Raw genomic sequence first — 21,684 nt, forward strand, 5'->3', positions numbered from 1 at the left:
CATAAGTAAATGCCTGAAACTATGAAATAAAATCACGGAGAAGGGGGAAAAAAAGGCTCTATATAGTTCTGCATCAATTACTTTTCAATTACAGCAGCCGAAGCAGAACGAAATTGTTTGTGTCGTTTATCGACTGTGGTACTCTTCATTAGAGTAACAACTGAGAAAAATCCGTCCCGGTTGTCTAACAATAACAAAGAGTTAATTTCTGTCAGTTGACCTTAAGAGTTTCTGGTGTGTGCAAAGAAGAAGAGCAAGGTGAACAAGGAAACGCATGAGAGCACAAACAGATCAATGGAATCTGACCAGGTAATCATCGTGCTCCTTTTCTCACTCATCTTACATGGAACAATTAGAGAAAGTGTGTGATAAATGTAATGTACAGTGACCCAGGACCAGCCATGGTTAAAAGAATAGAAACAAATATTTTCCATATACATTTTTTTTATTTTTAGCTTAATATTATACTCTTATGTTTGCATGTGAATTTTCTGTCCAGATTTTTTTTTAAATGTAAATGCTAAAAAATCACACTTTTTGTTTCATCATTTTTTTTTATAGAAATATATTAAAACTCCCTGTGAATACTTTTACATCTTAATTTAACGTCGTGTCTATTACTTATGCCTTGATTATTTGCCCTGGTGATGTGGACCAGGCAAGAGTAGCCGAGCGCAGACACTATCCTCAACCCCCCTATGTGTATATTTTTTAATACTTTGTGAGAAAAAAACTGTCAACCATATCCAAACTGCAGGACCAAAGAGAAGTAAATAATGTATGCTTTTGTTAGATTCTTTGAAGACGATATGTGCTACGCGTTGCCCGTTTCTAATGTGGAAGATTTCAGACCTCTGCACAGAACAGATTTTGATAATCAGAAGGTGTATCTGGTTCACAGAACTGAAGAGAATGGCAGCGCAGGCCAGCCGTGCGAAGCACAGATCCTTGCCCTTGCAGGTAAGTTGTCCTCTCCATGCGTCAGTTTTTCTCCTTTGAATGCTGTTTTTCTCTGTCTGAGCAAGTGATGTCGGTGTGCGTGAAACTCGTAAACGTGTCAAAGCAAGTGTTTTTGTCCGCTCTGTCAAGACTTGATCAGCTGGAATCTGACACTGATAGCCTCAACAACGTCCTCGGCTGCTGCTAGCTAGATATGCTAGTTATGTATGCTAAGATAAGTTTGACATGTAGTCATACCTTCACCTTAGCTTTACTGATTTTAACACTTATAATTTTGTGCTCCGGGAGTTAGCGCTCTTGTTTCAATAGAGTAGAGCTGGATGTTTCGTTAAATACGTGGCATGCAGCGTTAGCCATTCACAACGGTTGTTTACAACATGGAGCTAACGCTTGCTAGCTTGGTGGATATTCATTATATGTTAGCATGTTAGCGCCGACGAGCTAGTTAACTGCGCGCACACGTTTGGCTGTCATAACATTATAAACACATCTGACAGCCTGCTGACGTCCTGTTTATATGTAGTAGAGGTAATTACGATGATAGCCAGACAACTTAAGCGTAGCTTGTCTGCTCATTTATCTTTCGGTTTGTGTGCGACAAAAGCGAATGCGTTGGTGCAGTCATCCCGGTGTCTCGGACAGCGTGCAGACGACAGCAACCTGTCCGTCAGTAACATGACATGATAACATGCAGAAGTGCGAAAGAGACATGCCGTGACCATGGTACTTTTACAGACTCGATTTTTAACTTGCTGCATCACTAATCCCCGAATGTGAGCTGCCCGGATTGAAAGATGTGTCCGATCAAAGTAACGGCGCCAATAATGTAAACACGTCGTATTAGCCGGCAGGCTTGAATCCCAGGTCTATCCGTGAAGAGGAAACTGGAATGCACTTAGTAGAAATGATAAGTTAGTTAAATGTAGCAGAATACACCAAGTGTCCGGTGGACAGGGTTCTGTAGGCGATAAACACATCTACATCTTCAAAAACCTTATCAGTTCCTACCTGCTGTTATTTCTCAATATTACAGATACTGTAGAGGAATTTGAAGACTGTATAATGCAAAAGAAGATGAAAATTCCCAAGATGTCCATAAGGAATTCAGGAAACTCCATTGAGAACAGTTTTGGAGAAGAGAGAATGCCACTCAGGCATAAAAAGGTATGATCATCTTCAACAAATCACACGTTATATTGTTTTGACTTTGAAGTATACAGGAAGTGTATGAACCTTTTTTCTGAGTTAATGAATTAGTATTCATGAGGGAAAAAAATTCTGCCCTGTTTTACTGAATTAATGACATAAATTTTAAGAGAATGTTTTTTACATTTTTTGTGGTCCAAAAGTGATAATCTCATAAATTTAGGGGAAAAAAACTTTTTTCTCTCTCTCCAATTAAAGCTTATTACAGTAATTTGGGGGGAAAAAAAGTGTTTTTTTTTTCCTCAAGTGAATGCAATACACCTCTGAAAAAATTAAATAATGAAAAGAGAAAGTTAACTTAGACTACACTAATAGCACCTGTTGTCCTTCCTGTGACACCAGTATTTTATACACCACGACATGGTGTTTGTGTGTGTGTACACACACACACACACACACACATATATACATATATATATATATATATATATATATATATATATGTGTGTGTGTGTGTGTGTGTGTGTGTGTGTATATCCATTCCTTTCTTTCTGTTAACTTATCATAATTTGAAAATCACAACTTGAAAAACAATATTTAATAACTTTCCAGTTTACCCCAAACTTGTTTTACTATGTATAAAGCTGATGTTATCCCTATGTGAGTGTGTATGCATATGTGGGATCGATATAATGTAGTTTTAAGATATATATGTATATAATGACTTATATATTTTAAATAGATCTATTGATGACACAGTGTCACATTTCCATAAACTTGGCTGACACCCAAAAGCCTCCACACTATTTTTACCATATGCTGGATTAACACAAATTCAGCACTCTGGACAGCTGCCCTTTCACAGACAAATCCTCTGAGCGGCTCATCAAAGAACTCAGTGACTCTTCTCCTCTCACTTACTATTGAGATTCAAGCTGTTTTCCATCCGTCTGTCAGGACATTTTAGACTCATCTAGAATTTTTTCATGTATTGTACATAATAAATGAAGATTAAATCACCTGTAGTGATACATTGAAGGCATTTTGTAACAGAAAAGTGATTTGTGAAAATCTGTAAATTTCCGTAATAGGCCTGGATCCAAAGTCATGGATTACTCATGTCATGCTCATATTCCAACAATGTCATTAATACCGAAATTAAATTTTCTTTTTCAGGCCCTATCTCAGGACCATGGACGCCCCCTTTCCAACTCCTCCAAGAGCTTGGCAGCTGTAGTGGCTCGTCTGGAGAGGAATGCAGCAAGCTCCTGTATGGAGGGTGAAGAGGATCTGGATGAAGATCGGCTGGCTGAGGAAGGAGAGGATGCAGATGACGAGGATGAAGATATGGAAGCAGAGCATCATCATCATCACCAGCAGCAACAACAGCATTTGGAAGTGGACACAGATTGTGTGTCGGAAGTAGCTGCAGCCGTAGTTCCCCGAGTCTTGTATGAGGAGCTGGTTCACAGCTACAGGCAGCAGGAGGAGGAGATGAGGAGGCTGCAGCAGGAACTGGAGAGAACCCGCAGGCAGCTGGTACAGCAAGCCAAGAAGCTGAAGGAATATGGCAGCTTGCTGACAGAGGTCAAAGAACTACGGGACTTCAATCGCAGGCTGCAGGATGTACTCCTCATGAGATTGGGCAGTGGTGAGAGAGCAAGAGCATGCACACCAGCACACAGACCACTGCTGCTTTTGCTCACAGAGCTGAAAGTGATCGTTTTGACCACTTTGAGAAATTTTCCACAATAGTCAAATAAGTTGGTTTCGGGGTTGAGCATCTATGTAATAGTCAAACAACTTCATCATTGCATTAGCATTAGACTGCATCATCTCTACAGCCAAATTTGCTGGTTAGAACCAAAAGTGGTAGGATTGAAGTTTTTAGACACATTTTGATAACTGTCTTCTTAATAGGACGCACAGTCCAGTAACTGACCTCTGAACCCCTGTGCTGTAAAGGCCCATTGTGTCGGAGTTTGTTTTTTGTTTTTTATCTAGTGGTTACGTTGTAGGTTGCCACCTGCTCCCTAACATGCTCATAGTGGGTTTCAGGTGTTATCATGATACACTTTTACACAGCGCTTTCAGGAATGGAATATTACACTGCTGCTAGTTGCCGCAGAGATGGAATGGAGGAATAGATCATTCTGCTTCTCATTTTATGGTAGACGTAGGAACAGAAGCAAATTGACATTTGTGTGAATGGGACCGCACTGTGGAGTTTACACATGGGCTGTTTCGGGCTGTTGTGTGATGCTGTATAATTCACATTCTGTGTCATCATTACACCAGTGTTATTTGGTTCTATGTAAACAAGCAAAGCTTAACGCCTGAGCTATTTTAATGGTGTTGTTGCAGATTCTTTGTATAATAGAATCTACAGAGTAACAAAAGTTATCGTCTTGGAGACATCACCACACCACAAAATGTGGATGTAAATACTTTATATTATCATGCAGTGGTGTTTTTCCATTTTTCAAAGGCATGCTATGGTTTTAGACATGGTGACAAAACACTAGACAGTCATCAAAACCCGATCTGCAGAGTTCTGCAGTGTGGGGGAGACACACTCCTTGTGTAGATATGAAGGGCTAGCTCTAAGGAAGGGGAAACAATTCTTAGTGTCAGGTGATTATACACTGATGTAAGCATAACTGTGATTACTAAATTCTTTTCAGCCAAAAGATCTCTCTTAAGCCGACACACTGCTTCTTTAAGAATGGTCGTGTCAAATGCAGGTGAAGTGTAGATTTGTAAAGAATAAAACCATACAGACACTGGAGACAGCTTGGTTTGCACTAGTGTACTGCAATGGTCACAAGTGACATAGTGTGTGTGTGTGTGTGTGTGTGTGTGTGTGTGTGTGTGTGTGTGTGCGTGTGTGAGAGATGGTGAATATTTTCGATGCTCGAGCACTCCTATAACTCCCAAAGAATAAAGCCAAGTTCCCCTGCTTAAGTTAAAGAGGGTTAGCCCAGAAGCTAGCAACAACTTTTACCAAAGTTCACAGACTCACTTAAAGTGGACCAAACTTTGTTAGAGCAGAGGTGTTATTACTTATTGATTGGCTAATTGTTGAGGCAATCTTTTGGTGTCAATATTCATGGTAATCCAATGGGATTTAATACAGACTTCAAAGTATCTCACTGCGTTCCTTAAATGTTCTTGTGCGGTATGTTTCCTGTGTGTAGCTAATGTCCCACTCAATGACTCCATAGGCTTTAAAAGCCCCTCCCTACAATAAGATTATAATCCAACAATTGGATTTTAATTTCCAACACTGAAGTAGTAAATCCAAACAGGAAGTTGAACAAAATGCTGTGCAGTGGTAGGTGTGATTAAAAGTGGTGTTATTGCAGTACCCAGCAGGTTACCAAATGTAGCTTTGCCAGACCCCCCCCCCAACAGATCTGGACAGTGAAGAGGAGCCTGGCTATTGGCTAGACCATCTAATGGACAGGCTAAAGATTAGAGCACTCTGGGGTGCTGTCGGGCATGGGATGGAGTGCACTGCCTGATATTAAAACTCATCAGCTACATTGGAGCTTAGCGTGGCCAGCCACCAAGCCAGCTTAGTCACTGGGCTAAAATAACCGGCTGTCTCGAGGCACAGGGAAGACTAGGCCAAACCCGGAAGCAGGCGGACAAACAGTTGGGCACATTTCCAGAACTAAAGAGCAGAAAACTCCCAGCCACATGCCACAAAACACTGTAGGGACTTAGGTGCTACTGTGATCATTCGCTTGTATCTGGTAATATTGAATCCCTTGTTGCTATCCTTTCCAGAGCCTATGCATGACAATGGTACTCAGACAATCAAGGCTGAAGTGGTTGAACCCATCGTTGAGGCCCAGGAAACATGCAGAGAAGAAGCCAACACCAGTTCCAGCTACTCACCCTCTCCCAGAACAGTGTACACCTGCAATGATGGGAAGGTCAGTCTCACTAGACTACATCCCTTCTCCCTAGCACATTATTTCCACCTTCTTGTCTGTTTTAATTTGGACTGGTCACGTTCTTGTCACTTGGTTTTTGTCGTATTTCTTATTTATTTTCATCTGATTTATTTTTTTTGTGTCTCTTTTTAGCCCCATTACTAAAATTCAAACTGTTCCAAATAATGCCATCCCTCAAAAAATGATTGACAAGCCTTTTTTGGCGATTTAAGTGACAATGAATTTGTCTTATTCACATCTGTAATGTTTTCAAGCGCAGCAGCAAAGCAGTTGTTGTTGTTGTTTTTTTACATTATGAGTAATTGATAGACACTCCGGGTGACCAGTGGAGGTAGCCTAATTGTTTCGGAAATTCTTCCTTTCCTCTTAAGACCCATGAACTTGGGAACACGCCGTCATAGTTGATCAGTCCTTTCCCCCTTGGCTGCCCTGCCCTAGCAGGTAAACAAGGTTGAGAAGATTATTATTGTTCCTGCAAGCCCAGCCAGCATCATCAGTGTTTATTAGCCTGTTAGGGTTCTTTACTCTCTCCACCGCTGTAATTCAACCAGCATGCTGTCTCTGATGACAGGGGTGCAATTGGTACTACAAGCTCTGGGGCCTGCAGCCACCTCAAGCGTGAAGAACACTTGCAAATTAGAACTCTCCTACATCAGGGACCCCATATTAATTATTTGCACAAGAGAAATTTAAAGTGACTGACATTTTAGCCCCACTGAGGGGAATGAAAGGGGTGCAAAAGGTAGGAAGTAAGGAGATGAAGAGAGAAATAAACGTGAGCAACGCAGAGCAAAGTTGTCTAACAGGTGGTCAGTGAAAAGATGCCTGATGGGGGCCTAAAGCTCATTAGCTGCACAGGGAAAAGCCTTTTGGATGCTAGCCTAAAGACTTTACAGTGATAAGAGAGCAGAGGAGGGAAAGAAAGTCAGATATGCCCCCTGCTGGGTTTGCTCACCTTGTTGACCAGGGTTGTCTGCTGAGGCTGCCAATCGGCTTGGTGTCTTTTGGGCAGGCTTATGCCATGTGCAACGGCAGTATGTAGGGAGATAGCGACTAAGTTCATAGTGGAAGTAATCCAGCCTACAAACAGCCAATGGTCTGAGCTTATTAGTTAGTGAAAGTGGTGCTTCGTGGGATTCGTTATTTGGTTGAAGTGGGAGCCGGTTAAGATGTGTTCTACCACAGCCTGGTCCCTATTGAGCTGGAGAGTTTTACCTCTGCATGGCTCATTGAAGTGTGGGAACCTGCAGCTAGTGCATTTGCTTGCATCATCATTGCTTTCTTTTTTCTGAGGGAGCCCATGTGCTCCTAAATTGAAGGGTTGGGAGAGCATGAGGAAATTTAGGGGCACATTGACAGTTTATAAAATTGTACGTAATAAAGAAAAGTGAGACGTTCACAAGCAAACCAGTATAATTTATATGCAGACGATGCATGAACATTTTATAAACATATGAACATGCCTGTATTACAGTACTTCTGCTTACTTCTTAAACACCCTAAATGTCTTGCATTTTGCCCGCTGTGTCCTTTTTTTATCTGTTTTTGTGATCAAGAGTTTGCACATGGTTTTTGATTTTGAAAATTGATAAATTCATCATTTCATTTCTGGGGGGGGACTTCCTGTCTGATTTGATGTGCTATGCGCGGCTTGATGCACCTTCCATCAAGAAGACTTGGGCATTCTCTGTGGAGTGCTGAGCCCCGTCTGACACGCCTGTTAGCCAAAACGCTGAGCAGGAGATGGACGTAAACTGCATCAGTCGGAACCTGATGGAGACAGCTGCGGATTGGCCGTCACTGGTCCAGTGCTGACCACCTTTTCTTTTTTTTTTTACTGTGTGATTTTTCTAGTCACAAATGTGTTCTTTAGTACAATTGGCATTTTGCACACATTTATTGTTAGTTGTAAATGCAAGTTAAATGCTCGCACTTTTGAGACCTGTACATGTAAATGTGCTTTCTTGTAAAAGTGTTGCCTCGTCTCATAGTCAGTGGGATCATTGAATTTTTGGGGGGGATAAACGTCTGGGACATCAATAGTACACCATGAAGTTAAGTCCCACCTACAAATTCATTCTTTTACTGCCGGTTACATAACATGCAACTACCACAATGAACCCTGAAAATCAACATCTGTTGTATCCCTAATACACACTTTGTCCTCTTTTTTTTCCCATTGTCCCATCCCTTTTTTGTGGATTTTTAAAGATGTGTAGTAAAGCTTCTATTCACAGCACATACACTGAAGGTGGTTTAATAAAACAGGTGGGTGACTGCAGTCCATTTAAAAGCCCTTATTAGCCCCAAGTGGATGGGCCAGACAAATCTTTTAGAGTTAAATGGTTGAATGAGCAGATATAGAGCAGATGAGACATGAACTGAGCTTCGCTGCAATGTTAACAGTAACTCCTGTTCTCTCCACAGGTACACCTCGGTGGTGGAATCTGGGTGGAGGAGGAGAAGTGGCACCAGCTACAGCGGACCCAGGGAGATTCCAAATTCACAAAGAACCTGGCTGTAATGATCTGGGGCACAGAAACCCTCAAAAATCGTAGTGTTACCGGGGTGGCTACCAAAAAGAAAAAAGATGCGCTGCCCAAACCTCCACTCTCACCCAGCAAGCTGAAAATTGTTCGAGGTAAGATGCACGTTAAATTAAGGAAGAAGAATCTTCCCTCTGTAAGCAGATATAGTCCTGATATAGTCAAGTATTTGCTTTTCGAACAAAATTTTCTCATTAGACACCTGAGAAATTTAGATCAGCACTTTTAAACTCAAATCTGACTACTCGCTCCTTCCCCAGAGTGTCTCTACGACAGAGTGTCTCAAGAGACAGCCGACAGTGCAGAGATTACGCAGAGATTGTCAAAAGTGAACAAATACATTTGTGAAAAGATCATGGACATCAACAAGTCCATCAAGAACGAGGAACGCCGGGAGTCCAAGCTGCTCATCAGACAGACAGTCAAGATGGAGAATTTCACATATGATGGCATGTAGTTATCAACTGTTGTCACACCAGCGCCTTCTGCGCCCACCCCATCCTCCTCCTCCTCCTCCCGTTGTCTGCAGGATACGGGTAGTCTGAGGATGTCTGTCACCGTTTCAGCAACAGTTGTATTCCTTTGAATCATTACATTGGTTATTATGTGAATTAAAAAGGCCCTTCTAAGCTCCCTATGTGACTAGAGCAGCCGTCACCCTCCTCGCTGCTCAGTTTGCCTGTTGACTCCCAGACAGCTTTACCCAACAGCCAGATGTTGAACACACAAATTTGTTTGATATGAACTGGTATGAGTGTTTTTATAAGCTTTACTGTGGGATTGGTACCGAGACTTGGTGTATTGAGGTGTGTGCATTTGTGACAAGAGAGGTGAGATGTGATTGTGAAATTAATTTATTGTTCTGTGTCAGAACATAATTTTGAGTCCTTAAACTTTTAAAAAGTCAACTGTTATTTCCCAAGATAAAGTCTTCTGATACTGTAAGGACGTAAATGCTAGCTTGCGTTCGATCTTAGATACGTGAAAGGTTGGATTTGTCCGATTACTGCTGGAGATGTGTGTGTTTGCTGTTGGTACATACTTATAGAATGAGACATCTGGGTCTCGAAAGAATAAGTCTTAATTAGTAACAAGAGATGAATTAAGAGCGTGTGCTCCCCTTAACTTTAGGTCATTTGCAACACATCACTTTATCAAAGAGGGCTTTTAGAGATTTAATGGGACGTGTTGCTCTCTGGAGTCTGTAGAGTCCTATATTTTGTTTTTCATGTTGCTATTGAAGTTATTAACAGTTGCCATCAGTAAGAGAGCACAAGAGGGTCGTGGTGTGAAATTCCTGTGTTACTCTTAATCAAACCTGTCACTTGTGGACGATTGACTGTTTAACAAGCTGTTGTGGTACGGGCATTTTGGTGCCCAGAAAGGCCTTAAATGGATTTGGCAATCACCAGGGACTTGGTATGACCCTGGGTTTTTTAGTAAGCTGTGATTGTATAGTAAGCTGAAGCTTCACCTGCACTTTGCTGTGAGAATGTAAGAGGTGGCTAGGTACTATTTTCGGTGTGATTCACACCATTAAGTTGAGCTGAGCTCGGCTACTCGCCATGCTGCCACCCTGTAGTTAAAAGATGCTGTGCTGCACAGGAACCTGTTGGGAAGAAAATCAGGGCAAAGCTCTGCACGGTTCAGGTCATCTTTTTGTGCAAGCAGTGTTAGCTGTGGGTAAAGCTGTCTGAGACACCACTGTGCTGTCGATGTTTGCTGGGCCTCCTCAACCCCTTAATAACAGCTTTTTTTTTTTGTTGCTTTTTTTTAAAGGCACACCATTGGGGAACAAAGTTAGTTTGCTCCAGTGAAAATGTCTTCTGAGCTATGCCATCAGAACTTTGAAAATGTCATTTTCATTTTGGTTGTTTTATTGTTTTGATCCAAAATGGTTTGTGTGGCTGTCTGCAGACTGGAACTAAATGCTGGAGATTGAAATCTCAACTGTGACCCAACAGTGGCAAACTGTGAATCTGCTGCAGAACTGCCTATCAAGCCTCTCTGCTCTTCACACGCTAGATTCTTTTTGTTGTCAGTTTATTTCTCTCTATCATTTTGTCTGTCTCGGTTTTTTTGTTATTTCGAAAGTCAGCCTTTTGTTACCTTTTATGTTTTGGAGATATTCTAGTGTACATAAAATACATCTTTTTATTTTTCACCAGACATGGATATTTCTGTTTCTCGTAATGTTACAGTTTTAAAGATTCTGGTCAAGTTCTGGTTAATTGATGTTGTAATTCTATGTTACCTGACAATCTTTTGTGTTTCTTTTTATACTTCCATTGTTTTTCCATATGAATTGTTGGCTTTAAGCTTGATATTGTATCCAAATGTAGATAAGTTGTATCTACAAATTTAAGAACAAATAACTCCCTAGCCAAAGTGAGACAAATCTTACCTTAACATAGGATTCTGACAGAGCCCGTACATGAAATAACACCCACAACATGTTCAATTTGACATGCCTCGCTTAGAATTGACCCTGGATTTCTAACAATAGGAATCAGTGTTGCTGTCTTTGAAATTGAGATGCAGTAGGTAGATAATTTACATTGAATGCACTTTAAACTTCTGGGGCAATTTCTTCAATCTTATGAAATGTATATGTGGTATTCGTCCTTTTTTAAAAATGTCTCTATACTTAGATTAAGGCCTAACAATCATTGTATTATCATAATGCACCTTAGAACATGTTGATTTATTGTTTAGTGCGGTAAGAATGAGATAGCGGAAATAGTTTGTTGTGTCAGTCCGACATGTCAGTTCTCCACAACAGGCTTGGTAGATGTAATACTCCCAAAATTCATATTAAAGATTTATTTTGGGTGTATAAAACCCTCACGTCACACAATGTTGAAACTGGATTCTATAACTGCACTGTGGCCTCCAGAACAATGAAAAGTTTACTTGAGAAATTGACAAAGCAAACATTAGCGACTCAACATGACCCTCCAATCTAAAGACTTTTACCTGAAAACGTGCACTCTGACTGGTATATGTGCTTTAACTTGATGTGTCAAGATGCTGGTTATGTGTCATTATGTAATTGTGTTTGTACAAAAAAAAATGGCAACGGTAAACCAAAGTATAGAAACCTGAGATCAAGCAGAAGAAAGGGGATGTTGAACGATCGATAGCCAGGGTTCGCACAAAAAAGACCCATCCCAACCTAATGAATCTTTGTATGTTTGCCTAAAAATAGCCCCATTTTAGTGTCCTAGAGCTCTTTTGTTTTGTTTTATTCGCCCCGTGTACAAAGCAACATGTGAGGTTTACATGTGCTAGCATGTGTTTGAAATACATGCCCTTGAAAGGAAAGAAAAGATTTCTTCTCTGCATAGCAACCTTACTAAAATTCGGGACAACTTGTCATGTACTGTGCTTGTTTCTTTGTTGTTTGATGCCAAAAGTGGGTGGGGTTGAAATAATGCTCTAAGATAGAGCATTAATCGCGTTATTACATCCGCTGAGATGTTTTCAAAGGCTGGGTTCCTAGAACGATTGAGTCTAATCCTTAAAAAAAAAAAAAAATTAATAAACATCTTTAGCAGATGAAATCTGTATGAAAGGGACTGTATGTTTTAACCCAGATTTGGCTTAATCTGTGATGGCAAGGTCAATCTCGATCAAATTCACATGTAGACTAGTAGTTTGGGTTTTAGCAGCATACTTGTAACATACACCAACAAATGACACGGTAGAGCCGTTAATGTATACTTAGCTTGGCCCTGTAAGACGACACCAAACCTTCCATTTCTCTCACTGTCGTAGCGATGCGGAGGAACCTCGTCAGCCAGCTCTGTGATCCTCTCCTGTGCCACCTCTACTTCCTTTAGTTCTCTTTTACATTTATATGGACTGGATTTAGAAATGCACATGTATCAAGATAATACCAAATCCTGTCCTCCTTGCTCGGTGTTTTGACTTATGTTGTGAACACCTGTCAAAGCTGCAGAAGTTCGGGAGCTTTATGTTGCTGTTTGACAGGCTGATTTGGGAAAAGAGATCAGTTCTAGCGTTCAGCGTGTGGGAGAAGATAAATGGCTTCATCTTGCAGTTTTCACAACTACACCAAACTCGTTACTGTTTGAGCCTCAACGTCAAACTCGCTTCAAATAAGAAAAATATGACAAACGCCGTTTTTTTTTTTTTCTTTCTTTTTGGTCTATTTTCTTAAGGTATCAGTAACTTTGTATACAACCCACCAACTGGTTCTACTTCATCTAACTTTCACCGTCCTACCTCATTGTTACTCTGGTGTTTGTCAGTGACTGTAAACTATATGTGCATATTAAAAAGAAAAATCTATAGGAAAGGTATACCTGGTTACTCAACATGTACAGAATATAAAACTTGTAAAACACCTCAGTTCACAATATCATTCTTAGAAGAAATCAGTTGTATTACCTGCTTAAAGATGCTGCTGTACAGGGGTGTCTGCGTGAGGGGTTGTCTCTGAATATATATCCTCGCTCTTTGCTATGTTGTGCAGTTGATCAGTGGTTGTGTTCTGTCTCTGTGTTGCATTCTGAGATTTTTACTGGTTGACGGTGCTACCAGCAAACAGTTCTATACGGATCTGTCTATCGGACCTCAAATGGTGCTGTTTTTCTATGTTTTTATCCTCATACAGCTATGTTTAATTCAGGTGTGTCAACCGCCACTATTCCCTCAGTTAATCGACTTAATGAAATTTTAAGCCAAAATATTTCACTAAATGATAACCCTGCTATTACTGATTATATGCTATCCATCCAAATATTGTAGATAGTTACTATACCCTCCGCTGTGAGTTTCAGAAGTACCTCAGAGCCTGCTGATTTTAATGGATGCATCTGCTTTTAGTACCAATATTTTATTGCTGCAGTGTGTTTAAAAAAAAAAAAAAAAAAACGATATGCATTTTTCATGGTTAGATCAGGTCACACTATAGATATAGTACATTAGCTCACCCTCTAATGACCATTACTGGATACCACCGTTCACTGGTTGCATGCCAGGCTGTCACTACGAATAGTATCTCAGTCCGACTGGGCAGTAGAGGACGTCCTAAGCAAAAACCGTCATCTGTATGCTTGATTTACAGATTCCATCAGCAGTTTGATTTAAATTGTGAAGAGAAATATTATCAATGAGAATCATGTATTGGGGAATATTCAGTTAAACTCCTGCTGAAAATAAAATGTGTCATAAATATTATGGAGATTGGAGAGTATTCATGATTCAGTCATGAAGACTGTTTTATGTGTTTTCAGTTTTATCTGGTTGCTACTTTTATCCCTTAATTTACAAAAGAAAAGAAATGCAATTTTCAGTATCGATGTAGCAATTGGTAAACGATTGACTTACTGTGAGCTCCAGTCAGAGATACAGCACCACGTCGTGTCTGGACCTTGCCTAGTTATATTAAATGTATTGTTTTGATTTTTTCTGCCCTGGTCAGGTTCATGTATGTTTGGCTTTGTTTTATTTTTTAACTCTTACCACCTCTGTGAACATGAATTGTGCTGGAGAATTCCTCTCTACTGTGAGCAGTGTGATCTGATACATAGCAGTTGGTTTCATTGAAGCACTTAAGCCATTCATTGGACTGTTGTTTAGCGGTCCGATTGTAAACTTTGCTCTGGTCCAGGGATTTGACACTGAAAGCTTTGTGTGTGATTGAATTCCTATGCAGGTGTTGAGTGTTCACCTGGTACCACGTCACTGTTAGTTGGAGGGCGATCTAGGGAGAGAGTGAGAGAGGGAAGTAGAGTGTTCAAACCTTTTGAATGTGTCTGCACAGCCTTGAGACCGAATCAAAGGGGGACAATCTCGACGTGGCAAATCCATATGGGACTATTACTACCTTTTTCATCCTCATTAAGTGAGTTGAATTAAACTGAGCTACACAGGGCTGCCTGGGTATAACTGCATTTCAGTGATCATTAGGAAGAGACAGGGTAATTAATGTACGGAGTATTGCCAGTTGGTATGATAATGTGAAAAGAATATCAAGACTATTGCAGTAAACACTCCCTCAACCTACTTCAGCCTCCCAGAGGCCAACCCTACATTTGCAGAAAATGTTGTACGTATACGCAATAGTGTACATGTCTTTGCTAAACCGGCCACACCTCTGCTATGCGAGCAACTCTATGATGCTTAGCATCCTGTTCTGTGTTTTCTCTTGCTGCATTCAGGAACACCTGTTTAATGTATAGATAAACAGAAATAAATCCAGACTTTTATTCTATCAGCACAAACCTTGTGTTGTCTCTTCTGTTCTGCTTTTCCAGCTGCATGCTTCCAAGACTCATGTTGGAAATTGAAAATGCAAAAAAAAAAAAGAGCTCCCACCAACCCTGCAGGAATTGTGTTGTTGAACAGACATACGAGCGTGTGGGTCATAGCAGTGAGGCTTTCTTAGTCAAATTTGATTCTTTTCGAAATGCACTCAAACCCTTTTATGTCTTGAGTTTCAAGTTAAATTTGTACCACTCCAGTGTAACTGGTGGGCATAAAGAATGAAAATGGGGGAAAAGCTCACCTTGCTCTGACTTTGCCGTCAAACCTGAAGATTCATAAGTTACAAAGTCGTCATTTATTTTCAATGAATGCTGGTGACAAATGGCCTCGTATACTCTGGCAGCAGCGTGATGCCAGTAAACAAAGAGCCGAGCTGAAGCTGAGCCGTTTCATTCGAAGTTGCAGCCACCGATTTCAGATCAGGGTTTGTTTTCTTCCCACGCTGGCGGCGGCTAATGCAGCACCTATCACTGGTTCCTTTCCTTTCCATATTGACGAGATAGAAACTGATTACTGTCATGGTTTTCACAGATCTCCATGAGCAAATAGATACTAAACCCTAATGCCCACCAAATTCAAAAAGAACAAAAGAAAACTCCATCAAAACAGTGTTCTTCTGCCTACAGAAATAGATTCTATGTCTTATCTGTTTTATCATCCCATCATGTTCACAGTTTGCCTTTGCAAGCAAACTTGATGTTGGCAGTAACCACAGGTGACGCCTACAGAATATCACACCCACTTCAGATAACTGCAATGGCTGGTAGCACAATGTCAGCGACTGGTACCCCCCCCCCCCCCCCAAACAACTGGGTGTGAGAGCACAGTAGAGTAACACAATCTGCTTACTAACAGATCAAGAGACAAGACAAGCAGAGTAAAAATGTCACATGGCTGCTTTATGAGCGAGCTTATGCCAGACTGTTTCTTGACAGGGACTTAAGCTGTTTTCAGTCGTGCTAAGCTAAACTAAGATAGCATCTACTACTGGCTGTAGCTTTATATCTAGGGGACAGATATTTTAGTGATATCTATTGTCCCATCTAATGCTCTGCAAGAAGGGGATTAGGGGTATTTCCCAAAATGTCAAACTATTGCTTTATTGCGGTACCTGCATTAAAGGAATGGAAGGACATTGTCCTCAGCATTGTCAATCAGTTCTGACAAATCAGTATTACTATCACTGGTTGTTGGCATTAAAGACTAATCATCTGAAATTGCAGGAGTTCTGAGGGAAGTGTTTTTCTCTGTCTGTACATTTCAAAACCACACAATCAAGTGTCTAACTAGAGGGGCAAACCTAAATCAAACCATAAAGGTGTTTTCCCCTACTTGAATACCACTTAACTGATCTCATAAGAATTTTTATTTCCGAACGGAGGTCTGTGTGCGCTAAATGGGTTTCATAAAACCTTCATGACCCCGAGGCTAATGCAAATTCCTCAGTGCGCAGCGCCCCAATACACCTTTAATTCAAATGCAAAATTAGTTTGAGTTGACCGTAAAATGGCTGATTCACTTTTAAAACACGTCACCGGTCGTCTTCACACCATGGAGACATATTGCCAGGTTTCTTGGCAGATGAGCTTTTTGCTCTGACCATATTGTATTTCAAACCTGCTACATTATCTGTGTGAGTGCATATATATATATATATATATATATATATATATATATATATATATATATATATATATATATATATATATATGCATCTGCAGTGAAGGTGAGTGATTAACAGGCGGATCATTTCCAGCCACAAGATAACGAGAGACCATTAGTTCATTGTTCTGCGTTTGTTCACTCTGTTCCCCAGCTGCTGGTGTGATTCTGTGCCACACAGCGTGATGATGATTAGCCGTATTGTATCGAAAATGTCCAAATTCCGAACCATATTGCAATATCTACTCAGCTGCTAGAGAACAAGATAAGACAGACAAGGCGTGTGTACATATCAGATTGCTTGTAAGATGGCTTGAATCTATAATAAGCCCCCTTCACTGAAACTAGTAGGAAGTTGTCACTGCAATGGCCGTTTCCTCTGTTTCCTGATAAATCGACTGAACTCCTCTCTCTCTCTCATCCTCCCATTCCTCTACCCTTTCTGACACTGATGCATTTCCATATATTATTGCCTCCGTAAGCAAGTGTGTCATGCGGCCAGCCTTTTCCTACAGCCCAAGGGGACTTCTCAATGTCATTATCGCTAAAGCCTGCCACATGCCAGTAATGTATTGCCGCCTGGCTTTATTGGCAGCACGATGATTTAGTGGTGGTGATGATGGATTAGTGCCAGCTGGACGAGCTGGGCAGGGCTGAGCTGGTCCATACTGGGCTGGGCTCTGCAGTCTGTCGCATAAACAGTGTCCTCTTCACACACTGCAGTATAGAGAGGGGACATATTGTATTTGTGTCACACACAACCTAATGAATATGGTCATTTCAGTGCTTTTATAGAACTTCTTGGAACATTGTCTGATTCATCTTATCTATTCCTGCTTATCATGTAGACAGTGCACACAGCGGTGCTGCATAATAGGAGGTGGTAATGCATTCTCTTTATGACATTGTTACTGTTTTGAGTAGAAAGTAAAACAGCATTGGTTGTCGCCTGGAAGGGGAAGTTCAGAGACTGCACCGAGTGCATATGTTACCAGAGAGTAACAAGGTTTGATGTTTCCAGAAGCTGCAAAACGCACATAGCCACCGAGGAAGGACACACAGTGGCATGTTTTATTACTGAATATGAAACACTCTCCATATAACACAACCACCCAGGCTGAACTAAACTAAATGGCATACTGGCAACCAACTAAGAATCTAAACCCATCACGCAGCTCTTTATTACAGTCTCTCCAGGCTGGCTCGCAGTTCACAGTCAAGCTGCTTCAGTTCCAGACTCACTGGGAGGGGAATAAATAGACTTTATTCCTCTGTGTTGCTTGCAGCAGCGACTGACCACGGTCACTGCAGCTGTTAACCTCTCCTGCCCTAACAGACACCAGGAACACATCCTGCTCCTCCTGCTGTTTGGTGGGTTTATCAAGGCACCATAATGCAAAATACAGTACAAGTCAACTCACTGGTCCATTTCTGACTAATACAGTACACTGAACTATGCCTGCCATGCAATAGGCCTCTTACAAAGGCATATAAATCTTATAAAAGAAGCTAGATTCAGTCGTATAAACTCGGAACTGAATCTCATCCATGCTTATAAATGTGACTCAATCCTCATTTCTAAGATATGCATTGTTAAATAAGCCCCTTTTCAACCACACACATTTAAGGCTCAAGGAACCTCTGGAAGCACCACCTTGGTTTTGACCACAGGAACCGGGTCCAATAATTCTGGGGTGGAGTTTTTTTCTGCTGAATATTTCTGATTGGTTCAGTGTTCTGCGCATGTTTAAAAAAAAAAAAAGACAGTGAACTGACAGTGTTTATTGTTGCTGTATTACAGATCTGTTATGGTGCAGAATATCAAGAAAGCTTACGCCCGATGGGCCAAAGACGAGGTGCAGACCTTACTAGCTGTTTATGCTGAACATTACGTCCAGGGGGAATTCAAAACAGTGACTTACAATTTTATACATCCACAGACTAATTTGCCCAATCTAAGCAGTTGAAACACAGTCAATTTGCTGTCCAAGTACTCCTGTTGTTACTTTTATTGCCCTGTACAATATAAAGTAGCTCTCTTCCGCACAAGTGTGGAAATGTGAATTATTCTTGTAAAATGTTTCCATCCCTGCCAATTTCTTTTTCTGAAATTTAAGAAGAGTTATCAAACAGTAGTTTTAAAAGATTATAAATTCAGTCTCCTGGACGAGTCAACGACAAATCAGCTCTTCCTCCTGATCTTGACATACCTCGGTTTCTATCCGCCCCATACCCAGCTGCATGTCCCCACATTGTCGGTTAACCATAAGTGTGATAAAACATGGCGGCAGGTCTTAGCGATTTCTTTGCTGCCAGCATTATTCAGGAGTCCTTATCATTTTCAAGAAGCTAGTTCAGCTGGTTCAATGATAAAACCTGTTCGGAATCCATCAGGCCCTCCAGTAAGTGGATGCAAAACTGAGCTTTACCCACCCCAGATACACACACACACACACACACACACACACACACATACGTACCTGTGAATACACTCACACATACTTAAACATGGGGCTTCCAAATGGCCTCTATTAATGCAGATGGCTCCCCCAATTAACAAGATTCAAAGCGATGATGAATTTTTATTCTCTGAACATTTAAGCTAATTACGGCCCAAATGAAGCGGGTTCCAGTGAATCACCATGGCAGGGGGCTACCAATGGCAGCCAATGTCACTGTCACAGTGCCACTCTGCACCGCCATCCTAATCACTATAGCTGCTTAATATTCATCTTCCTCTCTCCACTTCCTGACTCACCTCACCTCTCCTCACATTGAACTCCTCTCCTCACGCTCCCTCATTGTCTTCTCTCTCTCTCCTTCTCTCTCTCTTATTCCCTCCGTGCTTCTCCCTCACCATAGATGTGTTGTTTAAAATGGAAATCAACTAATTGCACTAATAGCATTTTAATGATAATTTAATGTAGTAAATAAAGCTTGTTACAAGCTAAGCAATTTTGTAGATTTCAAGGGCAATCAATCTGTGTCCGATACAATCTGCTCACCTCCTTCCTGATGGAAGTGTGGGTCTCCGTCGTGTGTTTTGATACATGCGTGCACGTCAACGCATAGATCTACTAAAATTACTGATAGACACACTGATGCTCCATTTTAAAATGACTATCCGAGCCTGACATTTTTAGAAGATGGTGAGCATGACTGGAGCGAGAAAATGGTCTTAAATCATGCAAAGAGGCTAGTAGCATAAATAGTAACACTCACTACCACTGCCTCTGGACAATCTGGTGGCTAGTATGGTATCAGCAGTATATCCAACAAACTCAGAGTATCACTTATTGTTTTGTAGATTAGAATAAATGTTAAGTCATGTAGTAAGACTTCATCATCTGTTTCTGTTCAATCCAAAAACGACTCTGTGTCTGTATGGGTGACAGTTAACTGGGGAATTGGGCGTGGCCTTGACCGGAAGTATTTCTGTCTGCACAAAATACTAATTATACTGTAAGTGAATATTGTGTATTTTACATAGGCTAAAAATATTGAGATGTTATTTATAGAACATATAACTCAGCCTTAAAAGAATTCATTTCTACTTGATTTTTATTGTAAAAGAGTAATTTCATTTGCAGTTGATTTCATTATTTGTGTTTTGAAGGAGTTTATTGAATTGTGCATGGAGCTCATGATGCTGTTTGATAGCTTTTATACACACTGAAGGTCCTGGAGGTTGTTCCTTTCATTTCTACTTGTTATTCACATTATCCTTTTGAATCATCCAGTTTGTTTCAAGCAAAGTTTAGGCCCAGTGGTTATTCATAGCCATTTTATTGTTTGTTATTGGTTTGGTTATCATACTCAATTTTCCTCCAGAAATGAACATACCTGAGTTGTTTCAAATCTGCTTAGCTTTGTGAGTCTTTCTTATCCAATAAAAAAGATTAGCTTTACCTTGTAATTAAAGATTAATAGTTCATCCTGCATTTGGATTCTTCTGCACATTTTTATCAACCTTCCCTCCAGACTTGAGAAATTGAGAATGATGAGGGGCTTGAGGTAGAAAGAGAAAGGAATATAAAGCGCTGTGAGGAAGAAAAGAACAATTTACTTTCTCTTTTCATGTTGTACCCTTGGTCATTTAGCCTGCCTCTTTATTTTGATGAAAATTTGAAGCTGGCTAAACAGGCATGAATCATTCTGAGATGACAGAGACTTCAACAAAGCTGGAATGTTGCAGGCAGAGGAACGTAGCGCTGGGAGCAGATTGAGCGATAAGGACAACGCTTCTTTGTGTTGGGGTGTAATTAATTATGTGTGATAAATTATACAGTTTCCAGTAAACCCTGCAAGCCACGGCACACTGAAATGTAAATGAAGCCATGTATATGAGCCTATACATTCTCAGTCCTCACTCATTTTTTTGTGCGCTGCAGACTGAGAATAAACAACATTCAATAAAACCGCATGGATTAACTGTCACTTTCCAGTCCTTCTCAAATCCAGCAGTTTTTTTTAAAGTAAGTAGTATCAATAACTGTACATTTTGATTGAGCACCCCCGAAGCTGAAATACAATATTTTCACCACCTGAAGAACTCGGAGCCCTCAACTTTGTCTGAAATATCACAATAATGCATCACTGTACGAGAAAAGCAAGAAAACAACAGTGGAAACATGTTGTAAGACGAGCAAATACAAATTATCCAGAATCACATTTGCACATCTTCAACAGAAACACTACGGAGCTGCAACTTTAGCAGTATAAATACTTTATCAGTGCGATTCTCCATCTGTGACTGTGATGCGACACATTCTCTCACACACACACACACACACACACACACACACACACACACACACACACACCTTCATCAAGCTTCAACACTTGACTGCATTCAGCTGCTGGATGAAGATTTGGGACCTGATAGGAATCCCGTCTAAAGTCATCACCGACACTTGTCTGTCCTGCTCAATGTCAACTTGGACCCATAATCTATGACTAAAACAAACGCACACATACACACACACACACACACACACACACACACACACACACACACACTGCCAGCAGGTGCTTTTAATGGTCTGGTGTTAATGAGTGTCTTGTTTAGAGCTGTCAGTTCACCCTGGGCCATACAGACTGACACCAGCTCCATG

The 21,684-nt window shown here is 40.7% G+C and overlaps 2 protein-coding genes across 5 annotated transcripts in view; both read left to right on the top strand.

Annotated features, from left to right (window-relative positions):
- agbl4 (AGBL carboxypeptidase 4) overlaps positions 1-21,684 on the top strand; it is a 277,380-nt gene that overhangs the window by 201,830 nt on the left and 53,866 nt on the right. The gene's annotated exons all lie outside the window — the stretch shown is intronic.
- bend5 (BEN domain containing 5) lies at positions 216-14,857 on the top strand. Of its 3 annotated transcripts, none has more exons than XM_086225498.1 (7): positions 216-778; positions 902-960; positions 1,994-2,124; positions 3,283-3,757; positions 5,899-6,047; positions 8,496-8,709; positions 8,875-14,857. In XM_086225498.1, the coding sequence occupies exons 3-7, from the start codon at positions 2,023-2,025 to the stop codon at positions 9,069-9,071; spliced, it is 1,137 nt and encodes a 378-aa protein (XP_086081624.1). In that variant the 5' UTR covers positions 216-778; positions 902-960; positions 1,994-2,022; the 3' UTR covers positions 9,072-14,857. The 3 variants fall into 3 exon arrangements, with proteins under 3 accessions (XP_086081624.1, XP_086081623.1, XP_086081622.1); XM_086225497.1 differs by having other exon boundaries at positions 216-309; XM_086225496.1 differs by having other exon boundaries at positions 216-960.

The sequence above is a fragment of the Aulostomus chinensis genome, chromosome 14 (assembly GCF_037954235.1).
Source record: "Aulostomus chinensis isolate RoL2024-O1b breed Wild chromosome 14, RoL_Achi_v1.0, whole genome shotgun sequence".
NCBI classification, from domain to species: Eukaryota; Metazoa; Chordata; class Actinopteri; order Syngnathiformes; family Aulostomidae; genus Aulostomus; species Aulostomus chinensis.